Source organism: Peromyscus eremicus, chromosome 3 (genome assembly GCF_949786415.1).
Source record: "Peromyscus eremicus chromosome 3, PerEre_H2_v1, whole genome shotgun sequence".
Taxonomy (NCBI): Eukaryota; Metazoa; Chordata; class Mammalia; order Rodentia; family Cricetidae; genus Peromyscus; species Peromyscus eremicus.
The window spans coordinates 2,553,794-2,574,968 of NC_081418.1; the positions used below are offsets into that span (position 1 = coordinate 2,553,794).

The following is a 21,175-nucleotide window of genomic DNA, read 5'->3' on the forward strand; positions in this document are numbered from 1 at the left end:
CCTGGATTCTCTAACACCAGATCTTGACTACTTGGGGTTCTCATCCTTACTGCTCTACCTGGAGGCCCATGGACAATGATGAGTAAACCCATTGAATCTCTTGGGCAACATTGTAAAGCTAACAGATGTCTTTGATGATTCCTAGTGTGTAATGTGGGATTTGCATTTCCTTTAACCAAAGCACTGGTAAATTTGGTAAGGAGTTCAGATCCTCACAGCCACACAAATGCCCCAAACCAAAGCAGCGCCACTGGCAGCTACTCTGGCTTTCCAAACCTTGCTTCCCTCTGCATACTAATATAGATTCAAACGTCTCTCTTGCCAGCTACTCTCATTGGTGCTGCTGGAAGTGAAGGCTTAATTTCCCTCACATCTGCTATTTGTGTGTGTGTGGGGGGGGGCAGGATCTGGTTCTAGAAATTCTGACACAGGTAGTCAAGGGTAAGGGCCATGTTCCCTTGCTCAATAGAAAGAGCTTGCATAGCTCTGCCTCCTGCCAGCTGTATGGCTTTGTCCAAGTTACCCGACCCCCCTGAGCTGTGGATTCCTCATCTTTGAAAGGCAGATAACATTATGGTCCTCAGGGGGGTCATTTCAAGAAGAACATGAGAAACTGTTAGTGCAGTGCTCAGAATCTATTGGCACTTCGTACAGTACTCAGAACTATTTATCGGATGCCATCTTTCATGCTTGTGCAGTTTGTGTAAGAGTTAAGAAGGACCACTTGCTAAACTTTGTACCCATTGTCTTGACAGAGAAATGAAAATATGTTCTGTGTGGGAGGAAACTCACTCAGGGTCCATGCATATCCTTGGTGTGGTTTGCCTGGTGTGTGGAGTATCACTGGTCATTGGTGTGCCAGCTGATGAAGTCAGATTTATTTTCTCTGCGCACAGCCTCTTTTACTGGCTGTTTTCTAGGTGATCTAATTTTTACTAATTAGACTGCAGGGATCCCTTGACTACCCATCCTCCCTTCAGTTGCCTCTGATAGTATTTTTTTGCTCTCTTTTTCACTCCGGATTCTGACCCTAAATCCTAATTTTATGGTCCTTGCCCTGTTACCTTAGGAGGAAGTGCTTGGGTGACAGACAAGTGGCTGCCAGACACGGATGAGGACAAATGAGCTGTGTTGTTTCCACATTCACTGGTGGATCCAGGTCTTCAGGGCTCATGACTCTCACCATCTCCCCAGGCTTCTCAGAGCTGTTCTGACCAATCTCTCATACTATAAGTCTCATACTCTCTGTTGCTTATTGTGTCAGTTTTATTTAATCAGTGAGGAATGATTGAGAGTTGGGTTTGCCAGAACCTTACTCTAGAGCATACAGGAAACCAAAATGCAAATCTACTTGACACTTACATTGTCTTAAGCATTAATAACAGCAGAGGGTTGATAGAATTTGGGGAGACAGCTCATTGTGACTTTTCCTTTTGATCATTTTTCAGATTGTATAAGGAGTTATAGAAAGACATGTAAAAATGAAACTTGCTTTTTTTTTCTTAACTTTTATTTCAAAAAGCCATTAAAAACATATGCAAGACACTATGAAATTCTAATACCATATTAAGATCTAAGTCCCTCAGGTCACCAGTGTGGAATAGTTTGGTTATTTTGAGACTGTTTCTGGCAATGTAGCACAGGTGGGCATCATCATCCTCCTGCCTCAGCTTGAGGGTTGAAATTACAGGCATGTACCACTAGTCCTGGCCCACTGTGGAATCCTGTAATCAGAGTCTGCCCACAGGAGGGCATATAAGCAGAATACAGATTTCCCTAGATGACTAAAATTACTACAACGTAGTAACAACTAGGAACTAATCAAAAGAAGCTTTTATAGCTGGGTAACCCTGTATAAATAGGCATCACAATTGATCAAAATGTAAACATATGGTTTTCCAACACCAGCATAGCACTGTGCGGCTAGTCCCGACTATCCCACTATGGTGATTCTCACTCTATGCTTCTTTGCTGTGTGATCTCTGTGTATTTTTTCCCACTCATCATCCTCTGTGTCCTGGTCAAAAGTCTCAGGGTACACTGGCAGCTTGTCTTTGGGGCATTCTTCATAGTAACTCCGCACGTATTTCCCCACGGACCACCCTTTGTATTCTTCCGGTGTTTTGCACTCCAGACCATTATAATGGACATTGTAGTGATGCTTTAACCAGTAGTAGAGGTAGTGGATACTATAGTCACATCTCCAAGGGTTATCTCTGAGCCACAGGAGTTTCAGAAAGTATAAATCTTCTAACACTCCATAGTCAAAGTTCTGTAGGTTGTTGTTTGATAAGTCGAGCTCTTCTAGATGTGTGAGCCCTAAAAAGGCAGCTAGAAACAGAGTGTTAGCCAGTGAGCAAGGGAACTGTAAAGCTGTACCCGATGTGCTGTAAGGGCAGACACAGATTTCAGTAAGAGGCTCAGCCCTCACTGTCACAGCGTTCTCTCCAGCACACGCGCAACTCCAAGTGCTTTCTCCTCTCTTTGAACTGTCTTGAAGTCCTTCTGAAGACTGGACAGAGCCTATCAAGGGATAGTACTTTTCATCTTGATGCTAGTGTGAGGACAGGAAACTAACTTTGCCAGGACTTCTAGTTACAGACTACTTCCTGTCATAAATAAGGAAGAATAGCATTGTTTGCATAAAGACCCTGAGCTAAACCACATGGTCACCCTACTAACAGGTGAAATTATGTGATTAAAAAATGCACTGTGGCCAGACAGTGGTGGCACTTTAATCCCAGCATTCGGGAGGCAGAGACAGGTGGATCTCTGTGAGTTTGAGGACAGCCTGGTCTACAGAGTGAGTTCCAGAACAGCCAGGGCTACACTGAGAAACCCTGTCTCAAAAAACAAACACCCCCAAAAAATGCACTGTGAGGCCCTCTTACTTGAGGACTAGCTGTTCTTAATGTGAAAACATGAGCACGATGAGCAGGGTCCACCAGGTCCAAATGTAGATGAGGGTGCAACAGCTTTCTGACTTTGTCATTGTGTCTTTGCCTGTGATTTGTATCATATTCTGTTGTAATGTTTATTCAGTAAGAAAAGTGCGGTCTTCCACACTCCTTCTGTGGAGAAGATTTCTGGGTTGGGAGTTTTTGATTCTTAGTGTGTCTCCCTACTGAACATGAAGAAATTCAAAAAATGAAATATACCTTTATTCAAACAAAGCTTTTCCTGGATTATGTAGACCAGTGTGTGATACTTTATTTGAAAAAGTCAGTTGTAGGCTAATCTTTACAATTCGTTTTTCTGGAGCATGGGGAAGGCCTGCAGGAGGTGTTGACACCATGTGATTTCTGCCCAGTGCTCTGAATGTTCCAGTAAAATTCATTTCTCTGGTGTACATTTTCTGTACTTACTGGGAAGATGTTGCGAGGGGGGTGGGGGCGTGCTGCACAGTAAGGGGAGTGCATCAAATGTAAGACCTTAGTGCAGGAAGACAGAAGCGACCTCAGCTTCCCGGGTTACTGGTAGATTCTAAAAATGGCTACAAAATGATCTTTCCCAGTTCAGTGGCACTGGCGGTGAGAGTTTGTTTTTGTAGAGTCCCAAACCAAATAATTTCTACCAATATTTTTAAAACATCTGGTTGAATTTGGTAAGTTGTGGTAGCTATCAGAATTCATATGCATTTGATTTAGCTGGATGCTGAGTAATTAGAACAAGATAACACATAACAAAATAAAACAATTTTCCAAGAACAAAGAAATGTACACATAAAGATTAACCACATATTCTAAAATTTACAGGTCACTCCTGACTTCAAACGTTTGGTTTCTATTTTGAGCATTTCACATTACTCTTTCAAAATGCCCTTGTTAGAACATAGTTACCTTATTTTGAATCTGGAAATATGCTTCATACCAATACTATTAACTATTTTCATATCATATTTTCTTAGACAAAACCCAAACAGGCCACTTCCTGTTTCTGGACAAAGCAAGGACTGAGGAGGAGTGGGGGCCAGGAGACAGACAGTTCTGAAAACCCGGCATTTTGAGGATCATCTGCTGGCATTCTAACATCAGACTGTCACAAATTCAGTTCTCTTGAAACTAGTCAGTGCTCCAGACGGAAAGCACATGCAGATGAATATTCCTACATTCTATTTCAAACAAGCTATAGTTGTTGTTAAAGTGTATGCATGTGGGGCCCCTGGGAGAGCTAGTTCTGTTTATTGAAGGAAATAATATCCCAGTAGGGTGATTTCTCTCCTTTTCTCCACTGTTGCCCTGCACTTTATTGAACGGTCATCTGCTGCCCCACATTTGCTCACAAGGCAGCCTAAATTCTTAAGGAAGTCACTGGGCACTGCCTCATCCCAAGCATCCCAAAACACAGCAGGTCTTTTACTTTAAAACTGGTGTAGTTCATTTTGTGTTTTTCAAGTTCTAAGACCCATTTTCTCTTGTTCTAAAGGAGTTAGCAATAAAAGTACTTGGCACTTGGTTCAATACATACCTGTTAATGAAAGCGCTTCCCTTGTGCTGAATAAACAAAGGGAAGGTGGGAAGGAGGGAGAGAGGAGTGCTCTTTGTATCCCCTAGTTCTGTTGTGATTGCGCCACTGTTATACCACAGCTGTTCACTGCTTTAACAGATTTAACCAAGGCTCCATCATACTTGGCGTTTTTGTTTAACTAAAGAGTCATCTGCATTCATTGTGTGCACGTGTGCATGTGTGCTGCTGGGAATTGAACCCGGGTCTTGCACTTGTTATGCAAGTGCTCCACCACTAAGCTACGCCCGGCATCCTACTATTGGCAGTTGTCAACTAGAGCTTTGAGTGACAGCATTAGAAAGGAATTAGATGCTTGCTCAGGGATCCTTGGCACAGTGTACTTGTTCTATGGATCTATGGTTCTCATGGGCCACAAGAGGGTCTCTACCTCTGGGTTCCTCAACCTGTGGCCTGACTTTGTAGAGACTGGATACCAGTGTCTGATATGAACATTAATATAATGACTGTAGCCAAGAATTGTCTCTTTATTTACTGTGAAGAGAAAATTGCTTTTAATCTTGCCATTCAAAGTGCAATTTGTGTACAGGCTAAGGTAAGTGCTGCAACTGTTGTTCCTTTAAAATTTAAGTTATAATTTTATAATATTTAAATAATATATTAATTCTAAAATATGCCTTTGTGCCCCCAGGATGTTCATCTTCAGCTTTCGCTTCGATCACGTTGGAACTGTGGAGTTCTACTAGTGCTTGTGTTATTACTAAGGAAAGCAGAGGGGCTGAGGAGACGGGCCAGAAGCGAAAGTGCTTGCTGGCCAAGCAGGAGGACCTGAGCTGGCTCCTCAGAACCCATGTAAAAGGCTGGGCAGGGTAATGTAGGCCTATAATTCCAGTGCTGGGGAGATGGAGACAGAGGGTCTCTGGGGCTCCCCAGGCCAGCCAGTATATCTGACTGGTGAGCTTGAGATTCAGTTGAGAGACTGTGTCTCAAAAACCAAAGGGGAGAGTGACTGAAAAAGACGCTGTCAAAGTCTGCCTGTACACACACACATACCCACACACAGACACAAAGCAATTGCTCTAGTTAATTTATTTACATAGGAGAAATAACTGTACTCAAAATGTTTCTAGCATTATGTTGAACTATTATAATAAATATTATATTTATAAAGGATTATTTTATAGCTGGGCTTTTTAGACAGCAAGCACTGCAAAGGCACAGGTGTGTTCTACCTAGCCAGTGCCTCAGCAGCCCTGGCTCTGTCCAGGTCTAGTGTTCACTTAATTTGCTGCGTTCATTTTTCTCCAGAGGCTTTGCTTGGCAAGGGGGAAGAGACTCAAAGGGCAGAAAAAGAAATTGATATCGATCTAGGAGGATGGCTAGTGTGTCCTGCCCTGATCTGAGCATGTCTTATCTGAATTTATGAACCCGGCATTTTGCAATTAGTTTTGAATTTATACTAAACAAGTTGGGGCTTAACAAATGCCCCCAAAGGTCAAATATGAATTTTCATTTTCTCTTTTTTTTTCTTTTACTTTTTCTTGGTTTTTTGAGACAGGGTTTCTCTGTGTAGCTTTGCACCTATTCCTGGATCTTGCTCTGTAGTCCAGGCTGGCCTCGAACTCACAGAGATCTGCCTGCCTCTGCCTCCCGAGTGCTGGGATTAAAGGCGTGTGCCACCACCGCCCGGCCTGAATTTCCATTATAAAACCATTACGTGTTCAGTGTGTGAATGACCCCTTGCCACATATTCCTGTCTTTAATTTTATTAATTTTCCACTGTGTGTGTGTATGTGTGTGTGTGTGTGTGTGTGTGTGTGTGTGTGTGTGTGTGTGATGTATGTACATGTTCATGTAGCTGTATGCACATGTGTGTGTATGTGTCTGGAGGCAAAGGCCAACATCAGATGCCTTCCTCAGTCTCTGCCTTGTTTTTGAAACAGAGATTCTCACTGAATGGAGACACACTTATTTGACTTGAGCTGTTGGCCTCCCTCCTCATGCTGTGGTTACACACGTGTGCCACTGCACCCAGCTTTGATGTAGATGCTGGGATCTGAACTCAGGTCTTTGTGCTATACCACAGTCACTTTACCAGGGGGCCATCTCCTCAGACATATTCTACTTCTAAAAATCTACACAGGTGTGAGAGTGTGTACTTGTAATAGGAGTACCTGAGGAGTGGGTGTGAGAGTGTGCACCTGTAATAGGAGTACCTGAGGAGTGGGTGTGAGAGTGTGCACCGGTAATAGGAGTACCTGAGGAGTGGGTGTGAGAGTGTGCACCTGTAATAGGAGTACCTGAGGAGCCGGGTGTGAGAGTGTGCACCTGTAATAGGAGTACCTGAGGAGTGGGTGTGAGAGTGTGCACCTGTAATAGGAGCTCCTGAGGAGTGGGTGTGAGAGTGTGCACCTGTAATAGGAGTACCTGAGGAGTGGGTGTGAGAGTGTGCACCTGTAATAGGAGCACCTGAGGATCTAGGTGTGAGAGTGTGCACCTGTAATAGGAGTACCTGAGGAGTGGGTGTGAGAGTGTGCACCTGTAATAGGAGCACCTGAGGATCTAGGTGTGAGAGTGTGCACCTGTAATAGGAGTACCTGAGGAGTGGGTGTGAGAGTGTACACCTGTAATAGGAGTACCTGAGGAGTGGGTGTGAGAGTGTGCACCGGTAATAGGAGTACCTGAGGAGTGGGTGTGAGAGTGTGCACCTGTAATAGGAGCCCCTGAGGAGTGGGTGTGAGAGTGTGCACCTGTAATAGGAGTACCTGAGGAGCCGGGTGTGAGAGTGTGCACCTGTAATAGGAGCTCCTGAGGAGTGGGTGTGAGAGTGTGCACCTGTAATAGGAGTACCTGAGGAGCCGGGTGTGAGAGTGTACACCTGTAATAGGAGCCCCTGAGGAGTGGGTGTGAGAGTGTGCACCTGTAATAGGAGTGCCTGAGGAGTGGGTGTGAGAGTGTGCACCTGTAATAGGAGTACGTGAGGAGTGGGTGTGAGAGTGTGCACCTGTAATAGGAGTACCTGAGGAGCCGGGTGTGAGAGTGTGCACCTGTAATAGGAGTACCTGAGGAGTGGGTGTGAGAGTGTGCACCTGTAATAGGAGCCCCTGAGGAGTGGGTGTGAGAGTGTGCACCTGTAATAGGAGCTCCTGAGGAGTGGGTGTGAGAGTGTGCACCTGTAATAGGAGTACCTGAGGAGTGGGTGTGAGAGTGTGCACCTGTAATAGGAGCACCTGAGGAGTGGGTGTGAGAGTGTGCACCTGTAATAGGAGTACCTGAGGAGTGGGTGTGAGAGTGTGCACCTATAATAGGAGTACCTGAGGAGTGGGTGTGAGAGTGTGCACCTGTAATAGGAGTACCTGAGGAGTGGGTGTGAGAGTGTGCACCTGTAATAGGAGCTCCTGAGGAGTGGGTGTGAGAGTGTGCACCTGTAATAGGAGTACCTGAGGAGCGGGTGTGAGAGTGTGCACCTGTAATAGGAGTACCTGAGGAGCGGGGTGTGAGAGTGTGCACCGGTAATAGGAGTACCTGAGGAGTGGGTGTGAGAGTGTGCACCTGTAATAGGAGCTCCTGAGGAGCCGGGTGTGAGAGTGTGCACCTGTAATAGGAGTACCTGAGGAGTGGGTGTGAGAGTGTGCACCTGTAATAGGAGTACCTGAGGAGTGGGTGTGAGAGTGTGCACCTGTAATAGGAGCCCCTGAGGAGTGGGTGTGAGAGTGTGCACCTGTAATAGGAGTACCTGAGGAGTGGGTATGAGAGTGTGCACCTGTAATAGGAGCTCCTGAGGAGTGGGTGTGAGAGTGTGCACCTGTAATAGGAGCTCCTGAGGAGTGGGTGTGAGAGTGTGCACCTGTAATAGGAGTACCTGAGGAGCGGGTGTGAGAGTGTGCACCTGTAATAGGAGTACCTGAGGAGCGGGGTGTGAGAGTGTGCACCTGTAATAGGAGTACTTGAGGAGCCGGGTGTGAGAGTGTGCACCTGTAATAGGAGTACCTGAGGAGCCGGGTGTGAGAGTGTGCACCTGTAATAGGAGTACCTGAGGAGTGGGTGTGAGAGTGTGCACCTGTAATAGGAGTACCTGAGGAGTGGGTGTGAGAGTGTGCACCTGTAATAGGAGCTCCTGAGGAGTGGGTGTGAGAGTGTGCACCTGTAATAGGAGTACCTGAGGAGCCGGGTGTGAGAGTGTGCACCTGTAATAGGAGCTCCTGAGGAGTGGGTGTGAGAGTGTGCACCTGTAATAGGAGTACCTGAGGAGCCGGGTGTGAGAGTGTACACCTGTAATAGGAGTACCTGAGGAGTGGGTGTGAGAGTGTGCACCTGTAATAGGAGTACCTGAGGAGTGGGTGTGAGAGTGTGCACCTGTAATAGGAGTACCTGAGGAGTGGGTGTGAGAGTGTGCACCTGTAATAGGAGTACCTGAGGAGTGGGTGTGAGAGTGTACACCTGTAATAGGGGTACCTGAGGAGTGGGTGTGAGAGTGTGCACCTGTAATAGGAGTACCTGAAGAGTGGGTGTGAGAGTGTGCACCTGTAATAGGAGTACCTGAGGAATGGGTGTGAGAGTGTGCACCTGTAATAGGAGTACCTGAGGAGTGGGTGTGAGAGTGTGCACCTGTAATAGGAGTACCTGAGGAGTGGGTGTGAGAGTGTGCACCTGTAATAGGAGTACCTGAGGAGTGGGTGTGAGAGTGTGCACCTGTAATAAGAGTACCTGAGGAGTGGGTGTGAGAGTGTGCACCTGTAATAGGAGTACCTGAGGAGTGCGTGTGAGAGTGTGCACCTGTAATAGGAGTACCTGAGGAGTGTGTGTGAGAGTGTGCACCTGTAATAGGAGTACCTGAGGAGTGGGTGTGAGAGTGTGCACCTGTAATAGGAGTGCCTGAGGAGCCAGGGCCGGAGAATAAGAGTTTATTACCAGTCTGGGCTACATTGTGAGAATCCCTCCACTCCTACTCTGTGTATATATCTACTCTACAATGTTTTTATTATCTGAGCTGATGGAGTACTATGTAGTCAGTGCCCTGCATCTGTCATATTCTATATTTGCAGATTCAACCAACCACAGATAAAATAGCTGAAAAAAAGTATCTGTTCTGAATATGTAGTGTTCTCTCTAGACTTTTTTTCTTATTATTCCTTACACAATATAGTATAACAACGCTTTATATAGCATTTTGTTATACTAAGTATTATCAACAAATGATTAATTAAAGTATAAAGGGGTAATTAATGTACATGTCAATTTTATAAAAGGGATTTTGGTGTCTAAGAGGCATCTTGGAACAATGACCCTGGACACCAAGGTATGACTAGATAGTACTACACCCTTTGTAAGGCAATATTTTGGCACATACTTCTGAGTGCCAAACAAGTCCTATTTTAGCATCATGCTTAATTAAAACTCATACTTTTTGAACTTTGTTTTTTTTTAACTAAATGGTGTTACTATAGATGTTGCCACAGGAGAAAGCACAGCACAGTTGCCAGGGGCACAACACAGTGGGACTTACCAGGATCGACGAATCCAATGCCGTTACTGCTCAGGTTTAATTTCTTTAGTTCATGAACATCTTCAAATTCTTTGGGTCGGAGCTGACTGATTTTGTTGTATGACAAGTCAAGCTTAACTATGTCTGGAGGAATGTTGCTTGGAACTTTCTTCAACTCTGGAAAAATGAAGTGTTTGGGTTACAGGTTTTTGGCTCCTATTTTCTATTAAAGCTATAAAGCTGCAGCACCAGCTTAGTGAGGAAAGAGACAGCAGGAGGCAATCCCCAGAGGGAGGGTCAGAGTCACGCCCTAGAGGTAGAAACTGAAGAAGAGGAAGACCCCACAGGTCACAGCTGAGGCTGCTGAGTCATTTGGGAAGCAAAGAGACTCCATCCCGGTGACCCAAGATGCCCATCAGGAAACATTTTGAAAGGCTGGGCCTGGTAGTGCACGTTGGGAGATGGGCAGGAAGATTGATGCAAATTTGAGGCTGCATAGGACACATGTGAGTTTCAGGCCAGCAAAGAGCTACAGAATAAGACCAGGCGGAAAGTAAAAAGAGAGTGTATTGGTCAGTTTCGATCACCTTTATACAAATGAGTCACCTGGGAGAGGGGCCTTAAATGAGGAATTGCTTCCATAAGATTGGTCTAAACGCATGTCTGTGCATAGAGATTAATATAGATAAATGATTGATGTGGAAGGGCCCAACAAACTGTGGGTGGTACCACTCCTGGACAGGTGGTCCTGGGTTGCTTGAAAAAGCAAACTGGGCAAGCCATGGAAAGCAAGCCAACAAGCAGTGCTCCTCCACAGTCTCTGCTTCAGCTGCTGCCTCCAGGTTGGCTTCCCTTGATAATGGATGAACTCTCTCCTTGCTTTTGGTCAGGGGTGGGGGAGCTCTCAGTGAAGCTGCAGTCTCCCTCTTGTTCTTTCTCTCCTAAGGAGTTGCCTTTCTGTCCCGGATTCATGTTATCCATCATTTTAGGCATCCTCTGCCAACAAGTGATCTCAGGCTCTACTCTCATAAATACCACACTCATGACCTTCTGATCTTTCAAACCATGGCAGCAGGCCCCTAGTTTTCCAGGAGAAAAGCCCAAGGCCCCCAGTGGATGCCTAAAACAACAGATAGCACCAAATCCTGTACACACATGCCTGTGACAACGTTTACTCTGTGAAGTAGGCACAATAAGGGTTCAGCAACAATATCACACAGGAAAGTAGAGCAATTATGTTTGCTTTAAGAAGTTGCAAAAACCTTACAAGTGGTTTATTTCTAGAATTTTCTACTTAATATTTTCAGTTCCTGGCTGACCATATGCAAACTTAAATTTAAAAAAAAAAGAAAAATTAATACAGGGAAAGGAGGCTCTGTATCTGATTTCTGCTTTCCTTAGATGCTATAAAATTCACGCTTGCTTTGCCAGTCTGACTTCCCTTTCACCCACATGGTTCCCAAGTCCTTGCGATGGAGTTCACTCTGGCACCCCCAAAGCTTCCTGCTCCAGTGGTAACCAGATTCTCAGAAGAGCAAGCTAGCCCCAGCAGCATGCCAGAAGGAGTGGGTCATCTTCTCAAAGGCAATAGGAAATCAAGGCTTGCCTCATCTTAGCTTCTGCTACTTATGTTTCTACCATGCTTCTCAGAATTTGTTAATCACACTGACATTGCATTTGCCGTGAGACTTGCCCTTCCTCTTGGTCTTTTGCAAGACTGAAGAGGCCTGGATTAGTTTTCATCAGGGTAGCCATAGCCTATGGAGGGAGAGAGACTTGTTTTCATGAAGGAAAATCAGAAGCAGCAATGCAATGGCCAGACTGACTGACTTCTGCAGAGTAGGGTGGCTCAAGGGCTTTCTGAGAAAACAGAAATTCTTAGAACCAGAAAATGTAAAACACATTTATGAAAGGTGTTTTTCACTTATCCACACTGCCTCTTTTGGTACAGAATAGTTGAGTTGTGAATAGTTCCAATGAAATATTAATTAAACACAACAACTCTGGGATTTATGATTTCTTAGCCTCAGGTATATTTACAATCATAGTGACGTGGACCTAGTTTTTGCTTTCCTCTTAATGGCCCAGATGGCATGGCCTTTGTGTGCATGTGTGTGTGTGTGTATGTGTGTCTGTGTGTGTGCATGTTCTCTGGGTATACATACTTATGCCCATGAAAGTTAGAAGTCTCCCTCAGCTGTTCTTCCTCAGGTGGTATCTACATTTTTTGTTTTGAGGCAGGGTCTGTCACTAGAACCTGGGCTCACTGATTAGCCTAGGCTGGCTAGCCAGTAAATCCTGGGATCTGCCTGTTTCTGCTTCCCTAGAGCTGGGATTCTAGGCATGTGCAACCATACCCAACTTTTTACATGGCAGCTGAGGATTGAACTCAGGACTTTATGCTTTGTGGCAAGCACTTTCCTGACTGATCTACGTTCCCATCCTGGTCTTTAATGGGATGTTATTGGAAGTTCATTCCTAGATTCCTTAATGCACCCCCTGGAGTCTTACTTCCTGAAATTTCTTTCCCCTTCTTGTTGGACTCTTACTATCTGTTCTTGATCTAGGTACTCTTAATAAAATTAAATGAGGAGAATTGTATAAGTCCCATTATTATCCTCATTTTACATATGTGAAAATGGAAGAACAAAATAGATCCTTTGCCCGTAGTTACGTGGTCACAATCTAAATATGCTAACCTAGCACCTAAGCCACAGTTGCTCTGCTGTCTATCTGTGCTAGCCTCCTGTTTCATCTGTACTGGATACCTGCCTAGAATCCCCCGTGTAACACACATGTATGTGGGGGAGGACGCGCTAATAGGCGGAGTCAGCAAAGCAAAGACCGTGTCCTTGTCACCAGAGGCAGCACTTCCTCAGTTCTAGAAAGAACTTGCCTACTGAACTCCTATCTACTGGACCGGATTTGAGGGCAGATCACAGAAGAACCTCAGAAAACAAGCTGAAGTGGGTTAGCCACAAATCAAGGGGTAGGAAAGATGTTTATAAAAATACCCCGAAGCCTGGCTTAAGCAATGGTTTGTGGGTGTTAGAAAAAGAATACGAATTGTAGAATCAGCTTTGGAGTTGTCAGCAAACTCCTGGATAAAAATAGCATCCACAAGTAGCAGGAAATGCAAACCAAGAGTTTTCCTACCACGACCTAGAAACAAACAGGAAAATCGCGTTGGTTATGGTGATGAGGGAAAGCAGATCCTTCTTTTGCCTTGACCATGAATGAGAATTACAAATTTGATGCAAAATATGTGCCTTTGATAGAGAGCAGACAAATACACAGTTCCTCACGCCAAAGCCAAACTTCATCAACGTCCCCATTTCTAGAGGACATTTCTGGAGGACCATATGGCACCCATATTTCACATTTGCCACTAATCAAAACATTTTGAGGTTGGCGAGGAAGAAGGCTTAAGGTAGGGTCTGGATTTGAACTTGCAATGTGACTTGAGCAAGGAAGGTTTTGAGCAACTGATCTCTGTGTTTCCATCTCTGAGTGCTGGGTTTGCAACTGGGGGGTCACATTCTTGATAAACACTTCAATCGATGCTGTATCTACCGTCAGCTCTTATGAGCTGTGCCCCTCCTCCAACCAAACCTTACCATGAAGAAGAAATTGAGAAATTTTTTCCACATCATTTTCCCCATTCAGTAGGTTTTTGGTTGTCAGCAACCTCAGAACTAATTCGAAATCAGGGGCAATATTGTGGCCCTAATGTCAGAGGCACCTGGAGGCAATTTACCTATATAATTCTTCCCAGCCCTCAAAGTAAAATTGGCAAATTATTTTGGTAAATGCAGAGCTAAAAGTAGTTTTAGAGCTCACACTCTGTGTTCTTGGCAAATCCAGCCATGTCAATATGGCATAATGTGCCTTTCAACCAGTCCCACACTCATTCCCTTTGAAAGGCTGAGTTTTTTTGGCAAAGTGCCTGTCACTCAGTGAATAAAGCTATTATTTTATTTTATTTTTCCTTTTTTTTTTTTTTTTGCTGTCAGATGTTTAAGCAAAAACAGTGATCTCTGAGGTCTGTGTGGTTGAATTGGCACAAGTCAGTACCCTGCACAAATCATGAGTCACTGCTGGTCTGTTGGGAAGGCTGAGTTCCCTCCCTGCAAGGATCCACACCACAGGTTCCCGGCTGCATTCACCGTGTGGTGTTCTTGTGGAGAGCTCAGGAGGAGGCATCAGTATTGGGAGGGAGCAATTCTTGGTGTAGAGGATGCACCCCATCTTTTAGGAAGGGAGAGCATCACATGGTGGTGCGTGGCTGAAATGGTGCGTTATTGCTGCCTTGGTGATCTCTAAGGACAGCTTCTCTGTACCCAGCTTCGTCGTTTATGACATGACATTCATCATGTCGATTATGGCAGCACTACTTTAGGGCTGTGAGGAGTAAGTGACTGTGTGTTTAACCAGTGGCTATTGGTCACGAATGTCACCGCTAGGTCCCCCCTTGGTGGCACACTTTAAATCTCTTGAGAGTCTATGTTGTATGTAACATGTGTAGTACAGTCATCAAAGGCATCGGCACACTCCAGCAGGGGCCTAGAAACAGACATTACTGAGCATTTGTAGTACTTGAGATTTGTTATCCATTTAAAGAACCAAACAAAGAACTAGAGTAGATAAAGGTTGTCATATTTGAATTCTAATCATGATTTTCAACTGCTGTGCACTTCTGTGGCTAAAGCTGATTAAGTTACTGCTTTGAAGGAGCAAAGAATATTATCACCCAGTGATAATATTATCACCCAGTGCCCAATGCTGGACACTAAAAAAGGAGTTTAATAGACTTTTCTTTATAAGAATGTAACTTAAAACAGGAATTTATAATAAAGCAAAAATGAAAATAACAATGAATGGAATTGATAGATTTATACACAAGGAGAGGTATTTGTACTTAATTATGAAAAGACTTAATTAGCCTTTATTTTATAATCTAGAATTAGAGGCTCTGCCTGGTGTTGGGGATGGAGAGAAGGTAGTCAACAGATACAAGGGTAAAGATGAATGGCAGGAATTGCTCTGATGTGCTAGATTGTAGCATAAGCAAGATTGACATTGTACATTTCAAGAAGCTAGCAGAGAGAATATTGAATGTTTCCAGCACAAATGATACATGTCGAAGGTGATGGATAAATCAGTTACTCTGAACAGATCACCAAACATCATAGTCTTGAATTAAAATATTGTGTTGTATCTCACAAACACATAGAATTACTACTGCATGGCATTTAAACATTTAAAAAATGAAAACATGGGCCCTGAATTTTACATAGTCACTAGCAAGTAGAGGGACTTGGGTTGTCCTCTAATGTATGACTCAGTGTTCTAGGTGCTAAATTTATGTGCAATGAAACTTTGTTCATATTGGTTCCCTGCAGTTTTGTAGCAAAGAGGATTAATTTGTGGGGTATTTTTGGAAGATTATATTTAGGCAACAATAAGTTACAAAAGGAAAGCAATAAAATATGTTTTATAGCTGATATTTACCAAGAGAAAAAGAGAAATGTTTTATGGGAAAAAAGACAAAATAAGAACCTTGCTCATTGGTGGGGTTGGTAGAGGTGGCAGCCCAAGAGTCAGAAGCAAGTAAAGTAAAAAGGGAGCATGGCATCTTTATCTCTCACCTCTTTTTTTTTTTTTTTTTTTGAGACAGGGTCTCTCAGGCAGTAGTGGTACAGGCCTTTAATCCCAGTACTCAAGAGGCAGAGCCAGGAGGATCTCTGCGAGTTTGAGGCTAGCCTGGTCTACAGAGCAAGATCCAGGACAGGCACCCAAAACTACACAGAGAAACCCTGTCTCGAAAAACCAAAAAAAAAAAAAAAAAGAAAGGAAAGAAAAGAAAAAGAGACAGGGTCTCTCTACATAGCCCTGGAGACCAGGCTGGCCTCAAACTCATAGAGATCCACCTGCCTCCACCCAGCTTAACTCTTCCCTCTTAGACCATGGTGTAGTCTTGCTGTAGAAGTCTCATGTGTCTTTTATGTGGGTGGTATTTTTCTCAGATAACTGGTGGGCTCGATCCTACTTACTCTTTGACACCCAGTGTAGCAAGAGCAGATTCAACTAAACCTGAGGGCAGAACCTCAGTAATACCAGGTACTCCAGCCCTGTAATCTAAGCAGTGCAAAAGAAGGCGCAAACCCAAGCACTCATTGTAAAGACACCAAAGACAGTCCACCCAACCTGGTACAGCAAGACTGCGCCCACCGAGTGATGGAGAGTTCTCTAGTGCATTCTTGTGGTGGTGGTGGTGGCTTGTTTGCATGTGGTCAGATGAATTCTGCAAGACTGCAAGCACTGGCTGGGGAGACCAAGGTTCTTTGCTCTTTTCTTTAACTGTGAGACCCTGGCCGATGGATGGGACCTCCTGAGCTTCATTTCCCTCATCTCTTAAATGGGGATACCACTGCCTGAAAACTGACAGCAGGGGTGCAGGGGAGGGCACCTGGTAGTTGGTAGGTTTTCAATCAGTGAGCACTTTCTCCCAAACCAGAGGAGGCCAGCCTGGCCAGCCCCAGTTACTATCACGACTCCGCCATGACTCCTGCGAGTGCACCTCTCCGTGCTACCTGGGTCAGGCTGATTTGACCAGACGCCACTTCAGAGTCAAGAAGAACGTGCCAAGCTCCGACCACAGCTTTGCCAAACGTGAACAAATTTATTCTTGGATACAGCTGTCTGATCTCGAACACTAATGAATTCCTGCTTTTAGCCTTCTTGAGAGGATCTGCTAGGATTCCCTTCAACTGTCCTGATCTTTCTCCCTGAAACAAAACCTCCTAAGATGGACAGAAAATAATTTTAGTATGCTCAAACTGACTCTAATCCAAAGACATCTGGCTGTAACTTAATACTACAGATAAACGATTAAAGCATGCCGAAAGCAAAGCACATCCACATTGTCATATGGCCTGTTATCATAAAGAGATTAGCAGTTCTTAGATGACTCTGTGACAGTGCCAGTCTTTGCTGTCACATCATAAGCATTTCTGAAATCTCCTATCTGTTTTCTTAGTTCATGACTTTATATGTGGAGACCCCGCACAGCACTGCACAAGATTGTGTAGGATGTAAAGCCTACCATCGATTTACAGACAGTAGGTAATAGTCTAGAAAGTTCCCCAGTCTCATAAATCCTAGACTAAGTACTTGGAAATGATTTAATTTTGTTCACTCTGGATAACTTGAGAAGAATTAAGATGTCTGGTTCTATCAGCATTCATGAGAACCTTGGGACTAAGGGGCTGGAGTACAGAAGCGTCATCACACTCTGCTGGCCTCCATCTCAGTGCTCCCTGCTGGCCTGTGCTGTGAGTGTTCTTCCCTGGACGTTGTCTCCCCACAGATGCATGGATTGTACTTGTTTGGTATAGGTCAGATTGTATAGAGGACATCTGCACTTGTAGCCAAGATATATTAGATTCACGATGGAAGGAGTTCCTGACTGCCGTAGCTTCCCTGAACAAAAGAACCCGCTCTCGTGGCTAGCCCTGCTGTTTTCTTTTTATGTAAATATTTATGGTATGTTTTACCATGTGTGTGGACAGCACATGTGGGTAGGTACCCATGGAGGCCAGAGGCACTGGATTACCCTGGAGTCAGAGTTATGGGTTGTTGTGAGCTACCTGATACAGGTGCTGGGAATTAAATTTGGGTCTTCTGAAAAGCAATACATGCTCTTAACCCATCTGTCCAGCACAGACCCCTGATTGTGAGACAGGGGCTCACGAAGCCCAGGCTGGCCTCCAGCTTCCCAGGTAACTGAGGATGACCTTGAACTTGTTTTCATTTGCTTATGCTTTGTTTTGTTTGGGGTGTGAATTTTTTAAGAGTATGTGTTTTGAGGCAATGTCTCATGTAACCCAGGCTATTCTTAAACTCATCATGTAGTCAAGGATGATTTTGAACTTAGGATCTTCTTATCTTTACTTCTCAAGTGCTGGGATTACAGGTGTGTGCCCCTCTGCCCAGTATATGTGGGTCTGGGGATTGAACCCAGGGTTTGGCACATGCTAGCCAGGTGCCTTACCAACTTGGCTACATATGTCCTCTTCTCCTGTTCCCTACTTACCAGCTGCCTTGAATCAGACTCCATAGATTCCATTGTTGTTGGAGAATGCTACCTGATAGCTCCAGGCACCTGAGATATAGGAAGGGGACTAAGACTAGATACCTTCCTAACAGCCTGCAGAAACAAAGAAGGGAGACACGCACACACCTTTCCTCTTGCAGTCCAGTGTTTGGATGGGAAACACGTAATTGTGGCACAGAGTGGAGTCTGCTTCAGGCCTGATGACTGGGGGTCTCCCTGATACTTGGGGTTTGGGGTCCAGTTGCTCTCTTTCCTCTTCATCACATAACTCATCAGTCTTTAGCTGCAGCAGTTTTTTATTTCTCAGTGCTACTGGGCTTTCGCACTTGGCATAGTTCCCCAAATTCCGGTTCCGTGGAATCTGCAGCATTGAAACAAGTGTTTCTAACTCACAGGTACAGTGCCAGGGGTTGTCATAAAGGCGCAGGTAGCTCAAGACGGGGGTGTAAATGAACACCTCCTCCGTCAGCACCTTGATCTGGTTGTGCTGCAGCAGGAGGGTAGTAAGCTTATTTAAACCAAAGAAGGCATCATTCTCAATTTTGGAGATCTCATTCTGTTGCAAGTCCAGGCTCTTCAGCCTTTTAAACTTAGAAAACATGTTGTTCTTCAACACACGGATTTTGTTTCTCGCTAACAGCATGTGCAGCAAGTCTTGAGGCCAGTCAGGTAACACGTAAACTAATTTTCTTTCTTGGCAGTCTAGGTATTTCTCATGGAGGTAAGTGTATACATCACAGGGGAGGCCTGGTGCGTAGCGTTTGATAGGGCTGCCTCTCCTGCCACCACCTGCCTGGCTGCGGCTGCTGCGGCTGGGGTTGGCCTGGCTTCTCAAAGCACCAGGACTGGCCTTGCGAAGCTCAGCAGCTCTGCAAAAGCAGAGAAGAATCAAGATGGCCACTATGCGCATTCTGACGTCCAGCTGGCCCCTGGCCCCAGGGCAGGTGGAACAGGAGAGTCTTCCTTTGAAATCCAAGTTTGGGTAGCTTTAACAAACACAGGTCAGGGAGAGTAAGTCCCAGTGGAGGGGTTCAGAGTTCCTAGGTGGGACAGAAGAAAGAAAGAAAAAACAAACAGCTAAGTACTATCTTGAGCAATGTATAACAGAAACAGCAGATTTATTTCATTTGATCTAATCTCCTAGTTTAAGTGGGTAAAAACTGCTGTAGAAGGTTCTTTCCCCTTCTACTTGCCTAGTTTAGTTAGTAGACATATGCTTGGCCCTAAGTTTGAATCAAGGCTCTCCTTATGTGAGATTTATGGTCTCTAGAGAGCCTTCTCAAGACTGCACCCAGGATATGCAAAAAAAAAAAAAAAAAGAATCCACGATGTCAGCAAGAACCAAACTAAGGGGTAGCGAAAGAACACATGCATTCCTATGCTAACTTTCTTTATTACTCCATTTTGAAATCTCTCTTCTTGAAAAATTTGTCTTTACATAGTTATATATCTATATATTTCCAACAGAAAGCGCTAGACGATATGAGTTATATTTTGAGGGTCACATTACATTTCTTGAGTAAACAATAAGAAATAGAGCCATTCTGATAACACACATGAAATCACATGGTTTCTCTTGGACTTGGAATGTTACACTGACCGGGCAACTGACATGGCTAGGAGTGGTGGTCAGCCAAGCTCCTTGGGAAGCAGAAGGGAGGCATGTAACGCCTGAGTGCTCCACACCTTTTCAAGGAACAGTGACCTTAATAGCGTCCCAGGACCTAAACATAAATAGTTAGTTGGCTGAACCTTGAGTCTTGTATCGTAAAACTAAGACTTGCTGAGAGAATCTGTGCAGGGGGTAATGTCTTTAATGTGATCAGCCAGAATTTTGCAAGGGAAGAACTGGCACTAAAATTGCCTCTTGCCTGACCTTGATTTAACAACCAGATACCTGGGAATCTGTCCTTGTGCAAGTCATTTCAGGGGCGACTAGTCTACTTTGAATTTGCTCTGAGGTCTTAAGTCAGATAAATGTGTGAAAAGCTCTTTGTAGCTGAGAATACTGTTATTTTCCTATGTCAGCCTGAGCTATGAAAAATATCCTAGTATTATTTCTATTCATCAAAATTATACAGCTTAAGAAGAAATCATTTTTAGACAGTCCACAGAATAAATGCCCATAAGATTGAGATGTAATCATGAGATTACATGTACACATTACATGAAAATAGAGTAATGGGGAGATTCCACAGATGTTTTTGCACATGTGAAATAACAAAAAAGCAACCAGCTTTCAGAGTCTGTGGCCCTGCAAGCCTTGCTTGAAACGGGTTTCCTCCATCAGAGAATTATTCATCTGGTGGGATGACATCTGAATTATTAGTTGCCATCTGCTGTAATATGTCACAACCTCATCTTCATTGTCTGTAAAATGGGGCTTATGATATTTCCTGGTCCCTGGGCAGATGATAGGGGCTGAGTGCCTGGCCAGTGGGAAGCTCTCAACTGTTCGGACTCAGCCTGGCAAACACTCAGACCTATGTTCCTCATTGTGTGGATTTCAGAAATTAAAGGAGTTGTCTTGTGGCCCTGAGACACACAGCCATGTAGGTGTGACCTTCCTTTTCTTTTACTCTCTCCTGTCACCACTGTCAGGTCCCAAAGGAACCCTGGACAAATGGCTGAGGTGCCTGTGAATGTATCAAAGTGGATGCTGGCCCCTGGCTGCCAGGCTGTCTCTGTATCGCAGGTACCTGCTCCAGAGTCCTGCTCCTCTCCGCACTGCTCACCCCTGGCTCCGGCCCCTGCACATCACTTCTTTTCCTCCAGCTTCTCTTTTGTACATAACCTCAGCTATTTAGGCCGTGCGCTCCCTTGGTGCTCTTTGTCCTCTTGGTTCCTGGTCCCCTCTCTCGCCCTTCTCTCCCTCCCTCCCTCCCTAGCCCCATCCTCTCATAGCTAGGTCTGCTCTGCAGGTCATGTTCAGTCTGGACCCTTCCAGGCTCCTCTGGTTGCACTCTCATGTACATAATAAAACTCTTCTCCTCTACTATACTTAGGAGCATTAGGTCTTCATTTTCATTCAACCACTCGGGTTGAATTTGGACCCAGAAATGTTCAGAGTAAATGGCACTGTCCCAGTCCCATATAGGTCTGGTCTCAAG

At 44.6% G+C, this 21,175-nt stretch overlaps 2 protein-coding genes across 7 annotated transcripts in view; one reads left to right on the top strand and one right to left on the bottom strand.

Moving 5' to 3' along the window:
• Window positions 1-21,175, top strand: part of Fbxl13 (F-box and leucine rich repeat protein 13) — a 207,044-nt gene that overhangs the window by 97,512 nt on the left and 88,357 nt on the right. The gene's annotated exons all lie outside the window — the stretch shown is intronic.
• Lrrc17 (leucine rich repeat containing 17) overlaps window positions 1,249-21,175 on the bottom strand; it is a 36,834-nt gene continuing 16,907 nt past the window's right edge. Inside the window, exons 2-4 of the mRNA XM_059257238.1 lie at window positions 18,192-19,105; window positions 9,971-10,126; window positions 1,249-2,331 (exon numbers count right to left, since the gene is read on the bottom strand). Of these exons, the coding sequence (XP_059113221.1) occupies window positions 1,934-2,331; window positions 9,971-10,126; window positions 18,192-18,975 (1,338 nt within the window). The 5' untranslated portion in view covers window positions 18,976-19,105 and the 3' untranslated portion in view covers window positions 1,249-1,933. The remainder of the gene's footprint in view (window positions 2,332-9,970; window positions 10,127-18,191; window positions 19,106-21,175) is intronic.